The sequence below is a fragment of the Lepidochelys kempii genome, chromosome 20 (assembly GCF_965140285.1).
Source record: "Lepidochelys kempii isolate rLepKem1 chromosome 20, rLepKem1.hap1, whole genome shotgun sequence".
Taxonomy (NCBI): domain Eukaryota; kingdom Metazoa; phylum Chordata; order Testudines; family Cheloniidae; genus Lepidochelys; species Lepidochelys kempii.
In genome coordinates this window covers 23,601,232-23,621,494 of record NC_136399.1, presented here as the reverse complement: position 1 = coordinate 23,621,494, position 20,263 = coordinate 23,601,232, and the positions used below count along the sequence as shown (strand labels likewise).

The window sequence follows — 20,263 nt, the reverse complement described above, 5'->3', positions numbered from 1 at the left end:
TCCCGCCTTACCCCTCCCATCTGTCATCCCTCTCCCCTTTCTCCTTCTCTCGCTCCTCTTTGCAAAGCACAGTCTCTACCCTCAGCTACCTGCTTGCCATCCATTCTGTGTTTGTTAGCAGCAGTCAGTGGGACTGGGAATCCAGCCCATTGAAGCAACTAAACTGAGCACTCCAGAGACCAGGATCCAAGTCACTTTCATGCTGGCTCAGGCTAATGCACTCATCACATCTAAACTCTGGTCCTAGTGCACACAGAGCCGTGAGCCGAGCATGGCACAGATATCAGATAGGAGGAATCTCCATGACACATTCATGTCTTGGCTGCTCTATAGAGACTGCCGCAAGATGTCCTGGGTCAGATGAGCGAGGATTTTGGCAGAAGGGGATTAAGATTTGTTGGGGCCCTGGACACAAAGAACATATGGGCCTGCCATGCCCTGTGGGACCAGGGGTGCCAGAACTGGGGGGGGGGGGGGCGGGAAGAACTAGGGAGGCCATAACTCCCCCCAACTTTTAAAAGTGCGAGGGCCATGCCCGCCCAGGTTTTAACATAGGCGGAATAGCCTCAGTCAGGTGTGGAGCAGTGATGTCATGGGCGTAGTTTGGGAGAACAGGGGAGGCGTTGCCCCCTCGAACTGCAAGCCTCGGGCCAGAGGCGACAGGAGGAGTGGTGCCATGGGAGATGGGGGAGCCACCGGCTCGGGGAGGCTAGCCTCTGGCCCCCCTCTTTTACCTGAGGACCCGCCCCTGGAGGGGGTGGGAGGCTAGACTGGAGCCCCTGCCCCTGGATCCCACTGGTAGTGGTGTGCCCCAGGTGGTGGGGACATGGGCCAGCAGCTGTTCTCGAGCACCTTGGCCCTCTCCCCAGGCCAGGTGGAGGATCCGGGGCTTCCCATAGCAGCTCGGGCTCCCTGGGCAGCTCTTACCATTGCCTGGCTCTGGCTTCTGGCCTGGCCAGGAGGCGGGGCCCCAAGGGGAAGAGGAGGAGCAGGGGGCAGCGACACAGTTCCGGTGCCCCCCACACTTTTAACCAGGTTCTGGCACTTCTTCTGGGGCCCCTAGATTGGATTTTGGTAACACCGACATGTGTCCTGCTAGGAACTGACCTGAGATCCATCAGTTTAACCCACAAAGACCCCCAAACGTCAGTCCCAAAGTAAGTTTTTTGCTGTTATCAAGATGGAACTGATTCTAACCATCAACTATGTACATCTGTCCCACTAGGAAGTGGGCTGAGACTCACCAGTCCAGAAAATAACAATTTAATTGTTGAGGTGAGACAGATCTGAGCCGGAAGCATATGGGAAAATGGTTCTACTATAATCCTGGGGAAATTCTGGGCCACTGCGCACGGGCAGAATTCATGTCCCTTGCAGAATTTTTTTTGCCTGCAGAAAATACATTCAGCCAGAGAGGTGCTGCAGTTAAGCCTTTCACCCACCAAGGGCTGCAGCGGCCCCAGAAGAGAGGGTAGCTGCTCCCAGGTGGAGGGAAGAGAGGCTGTGTTCCTTACAGTGCTCTGCCCATGGGGCCAGGTCAGGAGGCACGGGATATGGGGGGACGGACAGCATGGGGCACATGGGGCTGCTGGGGATGTGTGTCAAAGATGGGTTCAGCAGGGACACATGGGAACTGGGGGTACAGGGACACATGGAGATGGGGCAGATGTGCCTGACTGAATGAGAGAGGCTAGGGGTCAGCCAGGGTCTGCATGGGGGAGGCTCCCTAACAATCCCTCCCCCCACCCAAAAAAACCCACATACCATACTTCTCCTACCCACACCTAACAACCCTCCAAGTTCCCACCCAGGCTCCTTCCCAGCCATTACTTCCCTCTCCCGCAGCTCCAACTCACCTCCGGCTCCCCCAAGCCTTTGCACTGCTTCGGAGGGGTGTGGAAAATACATTTCTCTATTGTAGTTTAAATGAATTACTTAGAGTTCTGAAGGAATATGCCTAGTAAGGAATCTATTTGTCAAAAAATATTTCCTGAATCTTTTTTGTTGTCTGTATTGTTACAGACAAACTTGCTGACGGGTATTTTGAAATAAACTACCAGAATAATTGAAACTGGTGTGATTATATTGTGTTATTTTGACAAATAAAATATGTAGAATTTTGCAGAATTTTAAAATACTGTGTGCAGAATTTTTAATTTTTGGCACAGAATTCCCCCAGGGGTATTCTATAGGTTGACACCACTCCCTTTAGCGATCCTAGCCCCCACCCAATAGCCATATGCAGGAATAACCAAGCCCTAGTAATGAACAGGAGTCTGGAGAAGGATCTGCTGTCACCCAGGAAAGCCTCTTACCTCTCTTGATCAGGTTGATGGCCACAGCCCGGCGATCCACCCCCATCTTCTCCCACTGGTGGGTGCTGTCCAAGAAGTGGGTGGAAATGACCGTTGGGGTCAAACGGATCATGTTCTGTTCCCCACAGCCAGAAGGCACCACGATAAGATGCCCCAGCTTGGCCCCGTCAATGGAGTTTTCTACAATCTGAGCCACGGGGTTTCCTGGCCAAGAGAAGAACCTGGTGTGAATTCAAGCATGGGAGTGGCAGCTTGTAGGAATGGGGAGAAAGTGATCCCTCAATGGGTTCTGTAGACTTACACTCTGAACCTGAAATGTGCCTCAATGCCTCCTGAAGTCTGGGGCACCCACTGCCCTGTAGGACTGGGTCCTAAGACTGGATCAGTTGATCCAAACCCCTGCTGGGACCTTGCAGGTTGGAAGAGAAGTCAGTGATGTGGAGTCTGGGTATATTTTCAGTGCAGCTTGTTTCATTTACACTATGCACACCAGTCCTGGAGCAGAGGGAGTTGCAAACAGCATGCAGGTCAGTCCCCTCTCTCCGGGATCTTGGTCTCTAACACTAAGTCTCAGTTCCCAGGGAACAACAGAGATGAAAGCAAACACTCCTGCTGCTTTCCACAGCTCCCGCAAAGAAAATTCACAAAATGACCACCACCACTGTACTTCTTCCTCGATTAAAAACTCGCTCATTAGGAAAAAAAACTTGTAAGACTGTGTAACATTCGGTCCATTTGTTGACCTCTGGCCTAACAGTCTTACGAACTTCTGAGTTTCACTCAGTCCGATTTCTAAGCACTACACAATCACAGGCTCTTACTTACCATTGATGGTGACTTTGGTTTCTGGTTCAGTATTTGGAACGATATCATTTATATCTGGAGCTTTCACCTTCGTTACCTGTTCCCCACCTGTGAAAAGGAGAAAAGAACCCACCGTGAAAATAATGAGCGTCCCATGGGCTTTGCTGCTGCTATTTCTCCTGGGTCACAGGCTCCCTGCCTTCATACAGAGCCTGAAATGACGCCCTGTGGAGGGAGATGGAGGAAGGTACCAAGATGAGAGCGGGGTGGTGACATTGTAGTCCAAACTGATTGTCCCAGGATTCATACTGCTGACTTCCTAAGAAGCCAAACCAGCTGTGCGATCACAGGCATGAATTCGGCTGATTTAAAGTGATAGTAAAGACTTTATTAGTGGCCTGATTCTCCACTACTTTTCACCTTCTTATTAATTATGATTATTTGTACCGCAGTAGTGCCCAGAGGCACCAGTCTGGGGTTGGGCCTCTATTCTTCCTCTGTTGCCTCCAGTGATGGAGAATCATCTCTAGTTTTGGACTCCAACATTTTCTAAAATGTTCTCTTCTTCTACCCTTGAGAGCTACCTCTTGCATCAGTCAATAGCAAAATCTGTGTCACACTTTATATTCAAAAGTTTATATATATAGTTTATAAAAGGATTGACAACTTCTTAATATATGTTTTAATAAATGGCTAATCAATAGTTAGAGATTGTTAGAGTCCAGCAGATCGACAGGTTGCTTATAACCATCTACATCACCTTCTATTGAGATCTGCAACACATACTGCTTATGTCTGCACCCTGCTTATAACATAATAGTATTTTAAACCCTTTATTGACTGCTTACAACTGTACTCAACACTGTGTGACCAAAATCCACTTTGATTTGTGTCTGACTCCTTTGAGAGGAACATCAGTCCACTGGTTAAGACATTATCCTTGGACTGAGAACCTGGACTCATTCCTTACTCTGGTGCAGACTCCTTGTATGCCTTTGGGCTAGTAGTTAATAGCTTGGTGCCTCAGTTTCCCCAGCTGTAAAATGGGGATAAAAACATTTCCCTATCTCAGAAGTGTGTTGTGAGGATAAGTACGTTAAAGATCATGAGGTGCTCAGTGTGACACGGCTCCCCATATTCTGCATAGAAATATTGTTATGATATGAATATGGCACAACTACGTTTTATGCAATATCAGTCACGTGAGGTATCACTGGAAAGGTTATGATCCACTGAAAGTGTTTATCCAATGTGTATGCATGTATCATTTCTGTATCTGAGGTTAGGAAACCGTTACAACTGTGTGTGTATTTGGGGGAACGTCCACCAGACAGCAGCCAATCAGCCTCAGTGGGCCATTGGGAAGAACAATAAGACTTGGAAGATACTAATCTCCCGCCTTCCTGAGAAGCTCCTGGGGTTGCTGCTTTGACACTGCAGGGTCAAGTGGTTGGCTCACCTGGTACTAGACCCCTATCTTGGGCTTTCAGTGTTTTTCCATTAAGAGGAGAGGGGGTCAGACTGGGAAACAAAAGATTCCTGCCTTATGTATATTCAATTTAAGGCTGGGAAGTAAGGCAATCAGATTTTTCTCCATTGCCTCCCGTCCAAGAAGGAGATTGCTAAAAACATCTGAAGGAAAAGGAACTAAGCAAGGGCTGAGTCCAGGCTGAGAACTGGGGTCTAGCCTGTAAAGAAACATAACTGGAACTCTGAGCTGCAGAAACTCGGCAACCTTCCTAAAACAACATTTAGGGTGAGAAATTACGATGCGTAACCTGATTCTTTAGTATATTAAGATTAGTTTGTATGTTTTGTTTTATTTGCTCAGTAATTAAAACAGTTTAAAAATTAAAAAAATGTTTTGTTTTATTTGCTCCTGAGGTCCCTTCCAGCCCTCACATTCTATGATAATGTGTTCTGTTCGCTATCCCTTATAATCACTTATAATTTGCCTTTTATAGTTAATAAAATTGTTTTTAGTTTATTCCAAAACCCAGTTTGTGCAATTCATATCGGGGGGGGGGGGGGGAAAGCTGTGCGAATCTCCTTCCACATTGAGGAAGAGGGCGATTTTTATGAGCTTGCGCTGTGCAGATCTCTCTATACAGCGCAAGACAATATTATTTTGGGTTTACACCCCAAAGAAGGCGTGCATGTGAGCGCTGGGTAAATCCCCGAGCTGAATCTTTCCACACGGAGCTGATTTCAGTCTGTGTCTGCCGCTGGGTGCGGCCTTACCTGTGTCTGTGCCAGAGAAGGCTTGAAGGCCTGGCACAGCAAGGCCAGGGTGACGAAGCCCAGGCTGGTGGAATGGGCGGACGCAGCGGGACCCCAGCACATCAGGTGGCACCCCGGACAGTGGGGTCCAACCTGTCCCACTCCATTACTACGGGATGTGTAAGTACCTCAGATGGATATATGCAGTGGTGTTACATGACTGTGTGAGGCAGACAGAGGGACCAAAGAAATGTCCATATTTCACCCAAATTTTAAACAAGTGTGGGGTATTCCATGGAACTGAGGCAAGTCTTCCATTGACAGCTTGACACTGGCAGCCTCACATCTCACCAAAAACCGAAGCAATCCATTTGAAAATCCCCGGGCATGATCGTATGGCAGGCGCAGAATTTTTCTGGTGAGTCTGAGGCAAATTGGGCAAAGCGTTTGAAACAAACGAGGGCTCCAAAAATGAGACACCCTCACTTATCTATACCTTGTGTGCTCACTGGGCTCTTGCAGAATGAAAGGTGCTATATAAAGACAAATAATAGATTCATAGATACTAAGGTCAGAAGGGACCATTATGATCATCTAGTCCGACCTCCTGCGCCACGCAGGCCACAGAATCTCACCCACCCACTCCTGCGAAAAATCTCTCACCTATGTCTGAGTTATTGAAGTCCTCAAATCATGGTTTAAAGACTTCAAGGATTAGAGAATCCTCCAGCAAGTGACCCGTGCCCCATGCTACAGAGGAAGGTGAAAAACCTCCAGGGCCTCTGCCAATCTGCCCTGGAGGAAAATTCCTTCCCGACCCAAATATGGCGATCAGCTAAACCCTGAGTACGTGGGCAAGATTCACCAGCCAGATACCCAATTACTGTGGTTACTCACCTGCTGCAGCTGGATCCAGCACAGTGGATATAACAGTTTGTGTTATTCTCATCCCTTCAGGCTAGGAGGGAAGAAGAACACATGATCAAAGTGTAACAAAAGTTATTTGCAGTGTTGTTGTAGCCGGGTTCGTTCCAGGACAGGGGTGACAGCATAGGCACCGACTCTGTGGGTCCTCTGGGGCTGGAGCACCCAAGGGAAAAAAATGGCAGCCCCCCATCAGCTCTCCTCCTACCCCCCCAGCGTTTGCTGCCCACTGGCGGGCCTCGCGGATCAGCACCTCCCCCTCCTTCCCCATGCCTCCCGCCCACCGCAGACAGCTGTTTCGTGGCGTGCAAAAGGAATGTTTCCTTCTGGTCAGGCTGCACCTTTGAAGGAAAAAGGGGAAAGCCCAATTCACAGCCCCAAATGCCGCCCTAGTGTGTATCTACTGACTTCAGTAGAGCTCTACCAGGAACGAGTTAGTCCCCTAGAACCAAGCGGGTAAGGAATCGGTGTTCTCCCGGCTACATGTTGTTGCAGTTCTCAGTGAAGGACCCCTGATCCCCAAGTGAAGTCTCCCATTAAGAGGCCAAATGGCACTGATTTTCCATGGGCAAGCTGAAAGAGTCAGTTCTGGCACTTCTGGTCCCACCTCGCTCTCAAATATAACTGACTCTTTTCCTCCAATATCAGACCACTATTCACAGGGCCAGACTAAGGATGTTTGGGAGGGTCTGTCTTGGCCCTCATCACTGTAGTATCCGAGTGCTTCACGATCTTGCATGGATCTATCCCCACAACCCCCCCTGGGACATAGGGCAGCTCTAACATCCCCATTTTGAAGAGCAGAGAGACTAAGTGACTTGCCAAGGGTCACACAGGGAGTCTGTGGCACAGCACGGAATCAAACCCAAGTCTCCTACATCCTAGGTCAATACTTTAACTACTGGACCATCCTTCCTGTGCCACGAGAGCTCATGAGATGATTCCTTGAGATACACCAGCAACATTTCCCATGAAGTGTGTGTGAATACCTTTAAAACGTTTTACTCCCATAATTTTACTGCAGAAATGGAGCCCGCCTTGAGGGTGCTGGTCCAAGGAGCAAGATGCTAGGGGGCTTAGCAGCTGAGCTCGGGTCTCTCATGGGACACCTTGCAGAGTTACTTGTAGCAACTAGGCCATTAACAAGGCTGCTGTGGTCACCGCAGTGGAGGGAAGGAAGTGGGCCGAGGACGTAGGTGCTAACTTCTGAGGTAAGGGAAAGCCCAGATTCCAAAGACAACCTAGCCAGGCCGCCGGCTGCTTATCCTGTGACCAGACGGGATGGGCCTGTGACCCAGTACATACCACGACCTTCAGCTTCTTCTTCACACCGTCGGACGCGTACGAGTCCCAGACAGCAGCTTTCACCTCAACGTCGTGCAACCCTAGCTCCAGCGGGACGATCACGAGTGGCACCGCCCGGGAAGACATGGGCTCGATTTCCAGGATCTGCCGGTATTTCGCTTTGGAAGAGGACGCGCTGCAGAAAGCTGGATTGTGTATCAGCTCCATCCGGACCTGGGAAGAGAACATGGGGGCAGCTTTTACCCAGAGGAGTATGGTAACCAGAGGGGAGCTGTTCTCTCCGTTACAGACGACTGCTTTGCTGGCTGGGGTCTGAGGCTCCGATCCTGCCAGGTGCCAAATGCATTTTGCAGCGTCTCTCCAAGAACAAGTCCTAGAAATAGGCTAAAAAGCCCTGGTTGACGTGCAATGAAGCCGAAGGATCCAGACTGGCATCCCCTAGACACGTAAGTGCCACATTTGCCCACAGATCGGGGACAGCACAAACAGTAGCAGGGCAAGCTCTGCCTATTCATCTCTGCCTATTGATTCTTTAGGCTGACAGCTGAGATGGACAGGAAGAAGGCCAATGAAAGTCACCTGGGGCTGTGGCTTTGCGATAAGGAGGCTGGGGTGAGGATGTCGGCAAGCACGTGGACACGGGTGATCCAGAAGATATAGTGTACTTGGACTTTCAGAAGAGCTTTGACAAGATCACAAACCAAAGGCTCTCGGACAAAGTAAGCAGTCATGGGATAAGAGGAAAGGTCCTCTCCTGGATCAGTAACTGGTTAAAAGTGTCAGAGTAGCAGCCATGTTAGTCTGTATCCGTAGAAAGAACGAGGAGTACTTGTGGCACCTCAGAGACTAAGAAATTTATTAGAGCATAAGCTTTCTTGGGCTACAGCCTACTTTATCGGATGCACCATTTGGTTAAAAGTTAGGAAACAAAGGGTAGCAATAAACAATCAGTTTTTCACAGCTGGAAGTAAATAGCGGGGTTCCCCAAGGATCTGTATTGTTCTCTTCAGCATAGTCATAAATGATCTGCAAAAGGGGATACACAATGAGGTGACAAAGTTTGCTCAAGATAGTTAAGTCCAAAGCAGACTGCGAAGAGTTACTAAGGGATCTTGCAAACCTGTATGACTGGGCAAGAAAATGGCAGATGGAATTTAATGTTGATAACTGCAAAGTAAGGCACATTGGAAAACATAATGCTAACTATACGCATAAAATGATGGGTCTAAATTAGTTGTTTCCAGTCAAGATAGAGATCTTGGAGTCATTGTGGAGAGTTCTCTGAAGATATCTGACCAATGTGCAGCAGCCGTCAAAAAAGTGAACAGAATGTGAGGAACTATTAGGAATCAGATGGATAAGAAGACAGCAAATATATAATGCCACTATATAAATCCATGGTATGTCCACACCTTGAATACTGCTTGCAGTTCTGGTCATCCCATCTGAAAAAACATATACTAGAATTGGAAAAACTACAGAGAGGGGAAACAAACATGATTAAAGGGATGGAACAGCTTCCATATGAGGGGAAATTAAGACTAGGATGGTTAATCTTAGAAAAGAGATGACTGTAGGGAGGATATAATAGAGATTTATAAAATTATGAATGGTGTGAGTAAAGTGAATTGGGAAGTGTCATTTACCCCTTCACATAACACAGGAACCAGGGGTCCTCCAATATAGTTAATAGGAAGCAGATTTAAAACAAATGTAAGGAAAAGTATTTCTTCAAGCACTATACAGTCAACCTGTGGAACTCCTTGCCAGGGGACATTGCAAAATCCAAAAGTATAATTGGGTTCAGAAAAGAATTAGCTAAGTTTATGGAGGACAGGTCCATCTATGGAATTACCCAAGATGGTCAGGTGCAAACCCATGCTCTGGGTGTCCCTAAAACTCTGACAGCCAGAAGCCGGGACTGGATGACAGGGGAAGGGGTCACTCGATAATTGCCCTGTTCTGTTCATTCCCTCTGAATCACCTGTTGGAAGACCACTGGTCTGACCCAGCACGGCCATATATTCAGAACTACCACTAGAGGACATTCAAGCCCACATTGCAGACATATGTCCCATTCAGAAGTGAAACCGCGAACCCAGTTTAGTCAGACGGTGACCACCAAGCAGCCCTCATTTTGGGAACGACCTTCTGTAAATACACACCGTGAATAGGCTCTGTTTCACCTGATCATTTTAATGTGTCTCTTTCAGGACAGAACCAGCTTGGCACTGGCGATGCGTGACTCTGGCTTTGGGGAAGGTGGGGGCCTGAGTGCTGGAAGATCCCTAGAAGTGGTGGGGACCACCAGCCCCTGGACAGTGGCCCCGCCCCCTGCTCCCCCCGAGGGCTCCACCCATGCTCCACCCCCACTCTGTCCCAGGCCCCACTCCCCCGAGGGCCCCCCCTCCACTGCTCATGCCTCTCTCTGCTTCCTCCTCCACCCACCACCTGCCACCTTCGCCTCTGCCTCTTCAGGAGAAGAGGTGCAAGTGGCGGGTGGGGGAGGGGGTGAAGAGGCACGAAAGGCGGGCGGGGGCCTTGGGGCAGGGGGCGGAGAGGAGTGAGAGGCGGGCAGGGAGGTCACGGGGGAGGTGGGGGAGCAGCACGAGAGGGGGGCAGGGCGGCCTCGGGGTAAGAGGCGGACCAGAGGTAGGAAGAGGAGCAGTGTGGGCAAGGCCAATGGGAAGAGCGGGGCCTCGGGGCGGAGCGTGGGTGGGCCACATCGTGTTTTGTGCTTAGCCTCTCCTGGCCTGTTATACCCACTGCCCATGCAGCTTGGGGCTGCAGTTTTCTGTGTGGTGGGGAGATCTCGAGGTGAGCACTCCTGGATCTAATGGCCTGTCTGAAGTGTAACTAGCAATGCAATACCTAGGTGCTAGATTTGAGTTTACCTTGATTTTGTCACCCTGATAGTTGTAGAGAATAGCCCGGATCTCCACCTGCTCATTCCTCACGACCGAGTAGGGCAGCCGGAGATCGATGAAAAAGTCCTTCATCACTGTGATCTCATAGGGGTCAGCCACACAGATCCCTGCGGTGGGAAAGGACCTCAGGTGAGGATCAATGGGGTTTACGCTTTAATATCGAAACCCGTTTGCTATCGCCTGGATTGTTCCATCTCACTGTGATGTTTCCAGGTCTGTTGCTGCCTGGAGCCCCTTTTCCCCATTCAGATTTCTATTGGCTCACTTCAGCAAGCTGGCGTTGCCCTCACCTTTGGTTTCGGAGAGGCTCACAGCCAGCACTTCCCAGGTGGTGATGGAATCCTTCAGGAAAACGTTCATGGTCTTGGACGAAATTCTACAAGGAGAGGGGGACAGAGGTTTAATTTACAGAAGGAAGAAGCTGGGTCTCATGGGGCAGTCTCAATCCAAGGGTCTAAATCCCAAATCCACCCATCCTTAAATGAGATCGGACACTGAGATCCTAACCAGCTATAGACACGGACTTCAGCAGCGGTTGGACCCACTTATGCGCTGCCTTTGGTTTGGGAGCAAAATATATCATGGAACAATGGGCCAGGTCAGTAGAGATTTACTGATTTACACCCGCTGTGGATCTGGTCCTGTGAGAACCACAGAGCTCTTACCCGTCTTTGTTTGGTGGCTGGGCCAGCTGTTCCACTTGCCATAACCAACTTTCTGGAAAGTGGCTCCTCGAGGTAATATCTTCATCTTGTAAGAACCCTTCATCAATGTAACCTGGGATGTTAAATCAGAGGTAGTTAGCCAAGCTGTGAAATCCTTAATGCCCTGCATTGAGACTCAATAGGATGGCAGTGATGTCGTGGCATAAACGGTTATGTTTTGATGCCACCATGTTCTGGGGTTGGAGTATAGGTGGGTGGCTAGATGGGGGAAGGGGCCAGCCACCCACATTTGGTTGCCTATCTCCCCCACAACATCCCAGAGTGATGTGCTCTTCTTCTTTGGCTGCTGCCGCATATGGGGAGCCTCTTCTAGCTGCCTATGCTCTGGGACACGGATCTCACTCAGTGAACGTGAGCAGCACTGGCTCGTGTGGCCGAATATTCTTCCACTGTCCTCCTCTGAGTGATATTAAAACCCTGGCACTTGCTTCGTGACAGTTCCAGGTGGAGCTCCCGTTGCCGCTCATCCCGTATGGTCTTGATATAGTTGCAGCAGTCGAGGAAGGCCTTCTTGCATTCATCCGTATCCAGGATGTACCCAGCCCGCTTCTCGCAGCTGTGCCCCATGGGGTTCTCGTACATCCCGTCTTCACAACATTTCTTCACTGCCTGGTCCTGGTAATCCGCCGCTGAAATGTACAAACCACAAGGTCTCTCCTACTGAGCGTCAGCTGAGCCTGTTGTCTCTCACAAGGTCTCAGTCCTCTTTACTCTCTAGTAGAGACGGGCAAAAGGCAGAGGAGAGTCAAAGCTGGTGAAACTTGCACCTTCTCCCAGCCCGCACAGAGTGTACGTTACCCCAACATAGACACCCTTACGCTCACACTCACCTACCCCCCTTGCGCATCACACACGAATTAGGTCCCCTGAAACTGGGGTCCAGATTTTCCCCTGCATCTGAATGCTGCTCAGAGCAAGGGAGTGCTGACAGGGTCATCGGGGACTCAGTGACAGTGCCCTTATCCTATAGGTGGATCTTTCCCAGTGATACATGGGCTCCTAGCATTAGGTCATTGTTCCTACGGGCCTTACCCCTGAAGAGGGCTGGCAAAGCAGAACACCCCTTTCCAGTCTCTCCTGGCCTTGTTGTCCTTCCCACGCCCTGAGCAGCTGCCTACTCTGGAGATGGAGTGGGGGGCTGACACAAAACGTGACTTTGCTGATTTAATGGGGAATTCCCATCCACCAGGGGAGTTTTCCACTGTGGATATGACATCGACTGAATGGTTCATGCAAATGAGCATCTGGCCCAGAGTCGAAGCCGGTGGAATCCGCCCCGTGAAGGGGCAGAAGAGAGACGTGCAGCACGAAAAGCAACAAAAGAAGGGTGCTAGAGTACACATGGGAAAGTTCCTTCCTCATTTTCATGGAAACCTTCTTCCAGCTCCTTGGAGTGCACATTAGACCAGCCTGGATCCCCCTGCACCTGCCGGTCCTGTGCACCATGCAGCCAGCTGCATCTGAACACAGGTAAAACTGAGCTTCTCCTCTCCCCTCTTAATCCAACTCCACTTTCCCTGTTCTCGATTACGGAGAGCACCATGCTCCTCTGAGTCACCCAGGCATTATCCTGATCTCTCCGGTACAACAATACATGAGGGCAGTGGTTCTCAAACGTTAGCAACCTGAGGACCCCCATTTTGATTTAAAATTTTTGGCAGACCCCCAAACCCCTTGCTCAGCCCCAGGCCCTGCCCCCACTCCACCTCTTCCCCCAAGGCCCCACCCCACCTCTTCTTGCCCCAGCTCCACCCCTGCCCTTCCTTTTCCCCGGTTCTTTCAGCCCCCTCCCCCGAGCACACCCTATCCCCACTCCTCCCCCTCCCTCCCAGTGCCTCCTGCACGCTGCTGAACAGCTGTTCCCCAGCATGCAGGAGGCACTGAGAGGGAGGGGAGGAGTTGAGAGACGGAGTAGGAGGAGTTGATCAGTGGGGCCCACGGACCCCCTGGAGTATCCTCACGGACCCCAGTTTCAGAAATGCTGCACTAGGGGGTCAGATACATTGGCATGGGTGGGAATTTTGCCTTCCTCTAAAGCATCGGACGTTGGTCACTCTTGGGAAGCAGGATATCCACCTTGCTGGACAGATGGTTTGACCAGGGATGACAAATCCTTTTCCCCAGTCTCACTGGTACCTACTTTTGTTTGCCTTGTACTCAATTAGCTGAACAGAGCGACGTTGGCGCTTTGCTGGCTGGGGACACTCTGGATCTGCAGAAAGAGTAGAGAAAGAGAAATGAAGCCCTGGACAGAGGGGAGCTCAGTCTCTGTGACCCAACCAGTCCTTCGCCTCCCTGCTGAGACTCAGCTGGCTGTTGTAGTGATGACTTTTGTGACGTAACAATCACACACGGCTCATCTATGCCCCTTTCATCCAAGAACCTCAAAACACTTTACAAAGGCAAATATCATTAACCCCAATTGGTAGATAGCAAAGCTGAGACACACAGAGGTGAAATTTTTTAGTCTCTAAGGTGCCACAAGTCCTCCTTTTCTTTTTTAGAGGTGAAATGTTGTCCCCAAAATCACGCAAATGGCAAAGTCAGAAATGGAATCTAGGCTTCCTGAATCCTGCATCCTACTGCAACCCATCTAACCTACCCCACTATCTCCAAGAGCTAGGAACAGAACCCAGGAGTCCTGATTCCCTGTCCCCCTCTAAACTCTAGGCCAGGGGTAGTCATTTATTTTTGTCAAGGTCCAAATTTCTGGGTCAAGGTGTAGTCAAGGTCCAGACTCCAGAGAAAATAATAATAAAAAACCAATAATGATGATGATGATGATAAGATTTCAGGGTCCATTCAAAAGCATCCGGCAGACCGGATTTGGCCTGTGGTCGGCCTATTACTACCTCTGTTCTAGGTCAAGCCACCTTCTCTGGACGCTTGTCCACTGGGAGGCAGATTGAAACCATCACAGCACAGACCACCAAGAGGCTGGCTTTCAATTTCTAGTGTCCTGGGGCAGGTGAACAAAGACTTGGAGGTGGACGGTTTTGAAACCCTGTTATCAATACCCCGAGCCACCCAGAGATCAGCCAGTCTGTGAAGCTAGTTGCTGAAAGGGGAGGTCAGCAAGGAGTTTCAGATCCATGCAGTGATACCTGATCTCAGGGGTGTTGAAATCTTAATGCTGGTCTCCAGGCTCAGTCCAGCATCTGCAAACACACCCTTATTGTCCTTGCCACTGCCAGGTGTGCACCCAATGTCGCTCTTCTCCACGGTGTCCCAGATCTGTGAAGAGTGGGCATAGATGACGGGAAATCATTATGAACAATGGTATTTTGTACACATATAGGCCTGGACTTCCACCGAGGTTCTAATCCCCCTTGGTCCCTTCGGACTCCCAGCCAGAAGGGTCTCAAAGCACTTTACCGGCTGAAGACTAGATTTTGCTCTTTGCATGCTACGAATTAAAAATGCTCTGTCTACGCCGTGTTTTGGAGCGAGCCTCCTGGTGCAGGTCGACAGGCTTGAGCTTGCAGGGCTTGTGTCAGCAGTCTGAAAACCGCTGCATGGACAGGTGCCACAAAGCGGTGGCTCAGGCTGGAGCTCCGGCTCTGAAGCACGCCCCCTTCCTTGGCGCTGTCTACATATTTAGAGGGCTAGCATGAGCCCCATAAATCCACGTGTTGACCAGGGCTGGGAAGCTTGCTCCCGCTTGCTCCAAAATGCTGTGTAGACATACCGTGTAAGATCGCAGCCACCTCGAGCATTGTGTTGAATGAGAACGGACTCAGAGGGAGGAAGGCAGTGATGCTGGAACACATTTCAGAGTGCGGGAGCTGAGCTGCACACCCCTCCCCCCATCCATGCCCCCTGCCGCCCCCTAGAACTGGGACCGGGAGCAGGGCCATGGTGCTGGGGGGGGGGCGGGGGGACGGATGGGGGAAGGGGGCCGCAGCTGGGGCCGCAGCTGGGGACAGATGCGGAGCCTTGGGTGCAGGGCTGGCAGCCGGGGCACAGGGCCAGGGGCAGGGCACGGAGCTGGCAGCCGGGACTCTGGGCACGGAGCCCCGCCCCATACAAAATCTGGAGGTGCTGCAGCACCCCCCACATGCCTAGTTCCCGCGCCGATGGAGGAAGGCCTCCTTCTGAATCACCAAAACTACTTCTTGTAGCTCCCTGGGTTTCCTTTAAAGTCTCCCATTCAAGGACTGAACTGGCCCACCCCTGCTTTGCTTGAGTCTGAAAAAGAGCCCATCCCAAGGAGTATGCCAGCAAGCAAAAAATTCTTGCTATTACCAAACAGAATCTCAGCTCAGTGCCTTCCACCCCGTAAAACACCACCAGTCACAGCCAAGGTCCTGATGTTTACATGGCCCACCTTTGTTTGCGAAATCTTGTGTTTCTTGTTCAGAACGTAGACTCCCTTGTCCACGGCCACCAGCCCGACACGCGCTCCAGCGTCTCCTTCCACTTTGATTTTCATTGAGGACCCTGGCTTGTGGATTCTATTGTCCGCCTCGGTGGCTCCTTTCACCACCAGCTATTTGGAAAAGGGTGAAGCAAGGAGGTTATTTTATGGCAGAGGAAGCCATTTACTTCCCTTCTTAGCATAAGAAAGTAGAGTAAATCTGAAGCTGATTCTAGATTCCAAAGGAATCTATTTATAGACCTTAATTTCTACCTATCTTTCTATTGCATCTCTAAGGAATCTCTTAATCGTGCTATTGACCCAGGAGACGCTGAGAGCTGAATCAGTCCCATTATCACTAAAAATGACTTTCTGTGTGTTTCTTCTCTCCAGACATGATTGAATGGTGCCCTAGTCTCCATTGTGCTAAAAGAGGAAGAAAAAGAAGTCTGAATCTTGAAGCGAGAAGAAAATCGTGGATAATAGTGATGGCTTTATGACAACAAGTGTCAATTTATATGAACAGAGCTAGATCCAGAGGACCAGAAAGAAAACCAACCCACCGTTCCCATGCAGGTGTCCTGGACATCCACCCAGACCGAGTCTGCTACAATCTCCGAATTTCCTACATGGTAGTAAGCCAAGATGCGGAATGAAGGGATGAGGTCTGGAGTGATGGGCAGGGACATGGTCACCAGAATTTGTGAAGCCTGCTTGGCCTGTCTTCCAGCACGGATGATCTTCCCTTTATTCAGGATCTAACAGGGAAACATGAGACATGGGTTGTGAAGGACAATGAACCTCATCATCCACCTGGACAAGACCAAGAGACTTGGAATGTTTCAGATATACATTAAGATCTAGAGTTGATGGAACTGGTTGAGGACTGCAGGTCCTGGCCTGAGGTGCGGAAGCTCTGACATTCAGATACTCTTCAGACTCCCAGATCCAAGCCTCATCCAATTTAGGACCATCCCTCATGACTGGAATGGGTTAGACGAGGAACTGGTTGGAGCAAAGGCCTGGGAATCTGGACCCCTGGATTCTACTTCTGGTTCTGCGTGGGAGTGCGATCTAGTGGTTAGAGCAAAGGATTGTGGGTCAGTGGTGGATTTAGAGTTAGTGGGGCCCTGTGAGCGGCTTCATTTTCACGCCCCCCAACCCCCTTCAGGACCCAGCTAAGAAAAAGAACATTCTCTTATCTCTCCCCTGTTTTTCATTCTTTTATTCTTCATCCTCCTCCTATATTATAAAGTAATGGAAAGTAAATCAAAATAAAGTGAGGTACCTTGACTGGGGCAGGGGGTTGGGGTGTGGGAAGAGGGGTGAGGGGTGCAGGCTCTGGGAGGAAGTTTGGGTGCTGGGTGCAGGCTCTGGGCTGGGGTAGGGGATTGGGGTGCGGGAGGTGGATAGGGGGACGGCGCGGCTCCCAAAGCGACCAGCACACACCCACCCCCCCACCAGCAGCAGCTCCTAGGTGGGGGGCAGAGAGGGGATGTCCAAGGTGTCTCGTGCGCTGCTGCCCTCAGGCGCCACCCCCGCAGCTCCCATTGGCCACAGTTCCTGGGCAATGGGAGCTGCAGAATTGGCGCGGAGACACCCCCCCGCCCCCGCCAGGGGCCGCAGGGACATGCCGGCCGCTTCCAGGAGTGAAGCAGTGCAGAGGGAGGCAAAGCGGGCAGAGAGCCACTTCTGCCCTGCTGCTGGCACGTCTCTGCGTGCCCCTTAGGGGGAGGGGGACAGCGGGTCTTCATGCGCTGCCCGGGGCAGAGGCAGCATGCAGAGCGGCCTCCCCCCCGGCCAGGGGTGCACAGAGACGTGCCAGCAGCTGGCTGCTTCCAGGAGCGGTGTGGGGCCACCGGCCATGGCACGCAGGCAGCCTGCCTGAGCCTGCTGCTCGGGGGCAGATTGTCAGATATTTGTCCTGCATTTTGGAGGCGCCCCTGTTGTTGGGGGCCCTGTGCCACCACACAGTTTGTTTCTTGGTAAATCCGCTCCTGGTGGGTGCATCCTTCTATGTGCATCTGCCTTACCCCCAAATTCAGACTTTGATTGCAACGCAATAATGTTTGGGGAGTCTCCTCCAATTTTCCAATCGGGACTTTGGAGCAACTAAAGCAAACTTCTGGCCCCAGATAATCCATCCTTGGTTTATGTTCAGCCTTGAGAAGTTGACATTGGGAGTTTAGTCAGTGCTGGGTGGCTACTCTAGGCCATGTAGACATGAGTAATAAAGCTTCTATGCAGGGCTTAAATTCAGCCAGAGCTCTCCGGTAAATATTTTCAACCTCCCTTGAGTTTTTATAGGTTATAGGGGGAGGTGCGGGGGACTCCGGGAAATTCTCTGTAAGAATTTAAGCCCTGCTTCTATGTCACTAGGGGGTCTTCAGTGCCTGGATGTAAAAGGAGAACCTACTACCCTGGAGCACAACACTTACCAGGTAGGTGAAGTACATGTTCTTGTTCACAATACTTTGGCTACTAGTTTGCAGGTGGAAGTTCACAAGTAAGTTGTCTCCAGGTCTGATCTCAGTAGTGGTGACTGCCAGATGGAGATAATTTTTAGATCCTCCTTGGGTCTGATAGGCTTCAGCCACCATGGACTTATGGGCCTGGCGGTTCTCCGGGAGGTCCCTGTGGTCAGTTTTTACCTGGAAGGATCAGGGGAAAAAAAAACAGTGTCAGTTAAAATAAATTTGAGCTTTAACACATCTGTCTGGGCCAGATTCTGTTCTCAGTTACACTGGTGTAAATTCAGAGCTGCTTCAGATTTACGTCATTTTCATGAAAAGCAAAGTCTGGACCCTAAAATCTTTAAATGAATAAAAACTAGTTCATAAAGCCAAGAAAAATTAATGACCTCCTGTCCTTATTCTAATAGCAGCATCTAGTGCTTTTCATGCCTGGCTCTCAGAGAGCTCTACAAAGGAGGTCCCTTTGTGGAAACTGAGGCACAGGGAGGGGAAGTGAGGTGCTGAAGAGTGCATGGCAAACCAGTGGGAAAGCCAGAATTTGAACCCAGGCTGCCTGAGCCCAAGGCATAAAGCCGCATTGTCTTCCTTCAGGCATTCTTAGTGTTTCAGAAGCTTCCTTTCAGTTTCTTTATATAGTTTAGTGCTTTGAAAGACCCAGAAGACTGAAGCCTTTCTAGCCACAGGACAACTGTAGCATGGACTCTGGGCAGGGGAAGCTTCCCCACATGACCCCCCCACATCGTATCTCAGCCCAGCCCCTTCTCGTATTAAGAAGGGAGTTCAGTCTCTATGGCCCAGTCAATCATTGGCTTCTCTGGCGCCCTCTTCCAAGCCCCAACCAGCCAGCCCTCCATGTTGTTGCATTTTCATTAACCATACAGTCAATTCCTTCCGCTCTTTGCCAGATATCTGTGCATTTCCCACAAGACTCTGCCCCTTGTGAAATCCAAGTCACAGGCCGCTGGAAATGACTAGATCTCACCCAGCGTAGGGAGAATGAAGTTCAGATGCTATGCGCCAGCCTGGAGATGGAAACAGTGGTCGTATTGAAGCTGCACTGGCATCCACTGCCTGCAGGGTGAATGATTATCTTCAGTTTCCCATGACTGATTTAGGGCTGTGTACAGGGCGTCGGCCGGAGGGGGCTGCCCAATGGGTGCACACACCGTGCCCAACCTCCTGTGATAATGGAAGGTTACTCACGGTGATGTCTAACTGTGATTTCTCCCCAGGCGTGTTGATAACCAGCTTCGCCGTCCCGTCTCCCTGAGTCAGCCGAGAATCTTGGGAGCCATCCACCTTAACGGGAACGCGGGCCGCTGGCGAGCCATCGGGGTTTGTCACGTAGACCTGAGATCAAGGGGAGACAAAGGGATTACCGCCCAGCGTCATGTTGGACTAGGTTGGAGATTCTGTGTGTGCAGTAAGCAACAGAGACAGACAGGAGAGAATGATCCCCCAGCTGCCCCACCCTACAACTTCACTGCCCTCTGCCGTTCCGTACTAGCGCCCCTCTACCCCAGTGCAAATTCCTACCACTCCCCAGGACTGTTGCTTCCCAATTCTCCCCTTCCTCCACCATTCATCTATTCCCCACCTCTCAACCCCCACCTCTCCCAAACCTCTCTTCTTACTGCCTTTGAACCTCAGGCTGCAACAGAGGAGCTACTATGTGTCCATCTGCATACGGAGGGTATATCGACCCTGCAATCAAAGGGGTGACCGCGGCATGGGTAGACGTCCCCAAGCTAGCTTTGATCCAGCTCTCCGGAACAACAAGAGCAGTGAAGCTGCTTGAGTTCACATCCAGGGTCAGTTGTACAGCCTGCCATGGCTCCACTGGTGTCGTTCTTTGAGCCGGCTAGATCAAAGCTGGCTCGGGTCTGTCTACGTGCACTGCAGTCACACCTCTGATTGTAGGGTAGACGTGTAACCTGAGCCAAAGGGCCCTGGAGCGCTAGGCCCAGCATAGAGCCGCATTATGAGCGTGGAGGAGTCTAGAATCCCTAAAGCCCCTGGTACTGGTACAAGGCCCAGGAAGCAGCGTACTAAGGCGTATGAGTGACCTCATGCCGTATTTTGTATCCCCCGCCACCACACTGCTTCCTAGATAGACTGTCAGCTTTGAGCCAGATTCTGATCTCAGTCATGAATTGATGTCAATGGAGATACTCCGGCTTGAGATAAGAACCTGGCCCTTTGTCTCCTGTTA

The 20,263-nt window shown here is 50.7% G+C and overlaps 1 protein-coding gene across 1 annotated transcript in view; it reads right to left on the bottom strand.

Moving 5' to 3' along the window:
- The window catches only part of LOC140900623 (venom factor), a 52,213-nt gene that overhangs the window by 20,029 nt on the left and 11,921 nt on the right, over positions 1 to 20,263 (bottom strand). Inside the window, exons 11-24 of the mRNA XM_073318131.2 lie at positions 19,255 to 19,401; positions 18,016 to 18,228; positions 16,141 to 16,335; positions 15,548 to 15,709; positions 14,325 to 14,454; positions 13,361 to 13,432; positions 11,649 to 11,849; positions 11,161 to 11,272; positions 10,786 to 10,871; positions 10,463 to 10,602; positions 7,569 to 7,781; positions 6,237 to 6,297; positions 3,141 to 3,227; positions 2,316 to 2,519 (exon numbers count right to left, since the gene is read on the bottom strand). Coding sequence (XP_073174232.1) covers positions 2,316 to 2,519; positions 3,141 to 3,227; positions 6,237 to 6,297; positions 7,569 to 7,781; positions 10,463 to 10,602; positions 10,786 to 10,871; positions 11,161 to 11,272; positions 11,649 to 11,849; positions 13,361 to 13,432; positions 14,325 to 14,454; positions 15,548 to 15,709; positions 16,141 to 16,335; positions 18,016 to 18,228; positions 19,255 to 19,401 — 2,023 coding nt within the window. The remainder of the gene's footprint in view (positions 1 to 2,315; positions 2,520 to 3,140; positions 3,228 to 6,236; positions 6,298 to 7,568; positions 7,782 to 10,462; positions 10,603 to 10,785; positions 10,872 to 11,160; positions 11,273 to 11,648; positions 11,850 to 13,360; positions 13,433 to 14,324; positions 14,455 to 15,547; positions 15,710 to 16,140; positions 16,336 to 18,015; positions 18,229 to 19,254; positions 19,402 to 20,263) is intronic.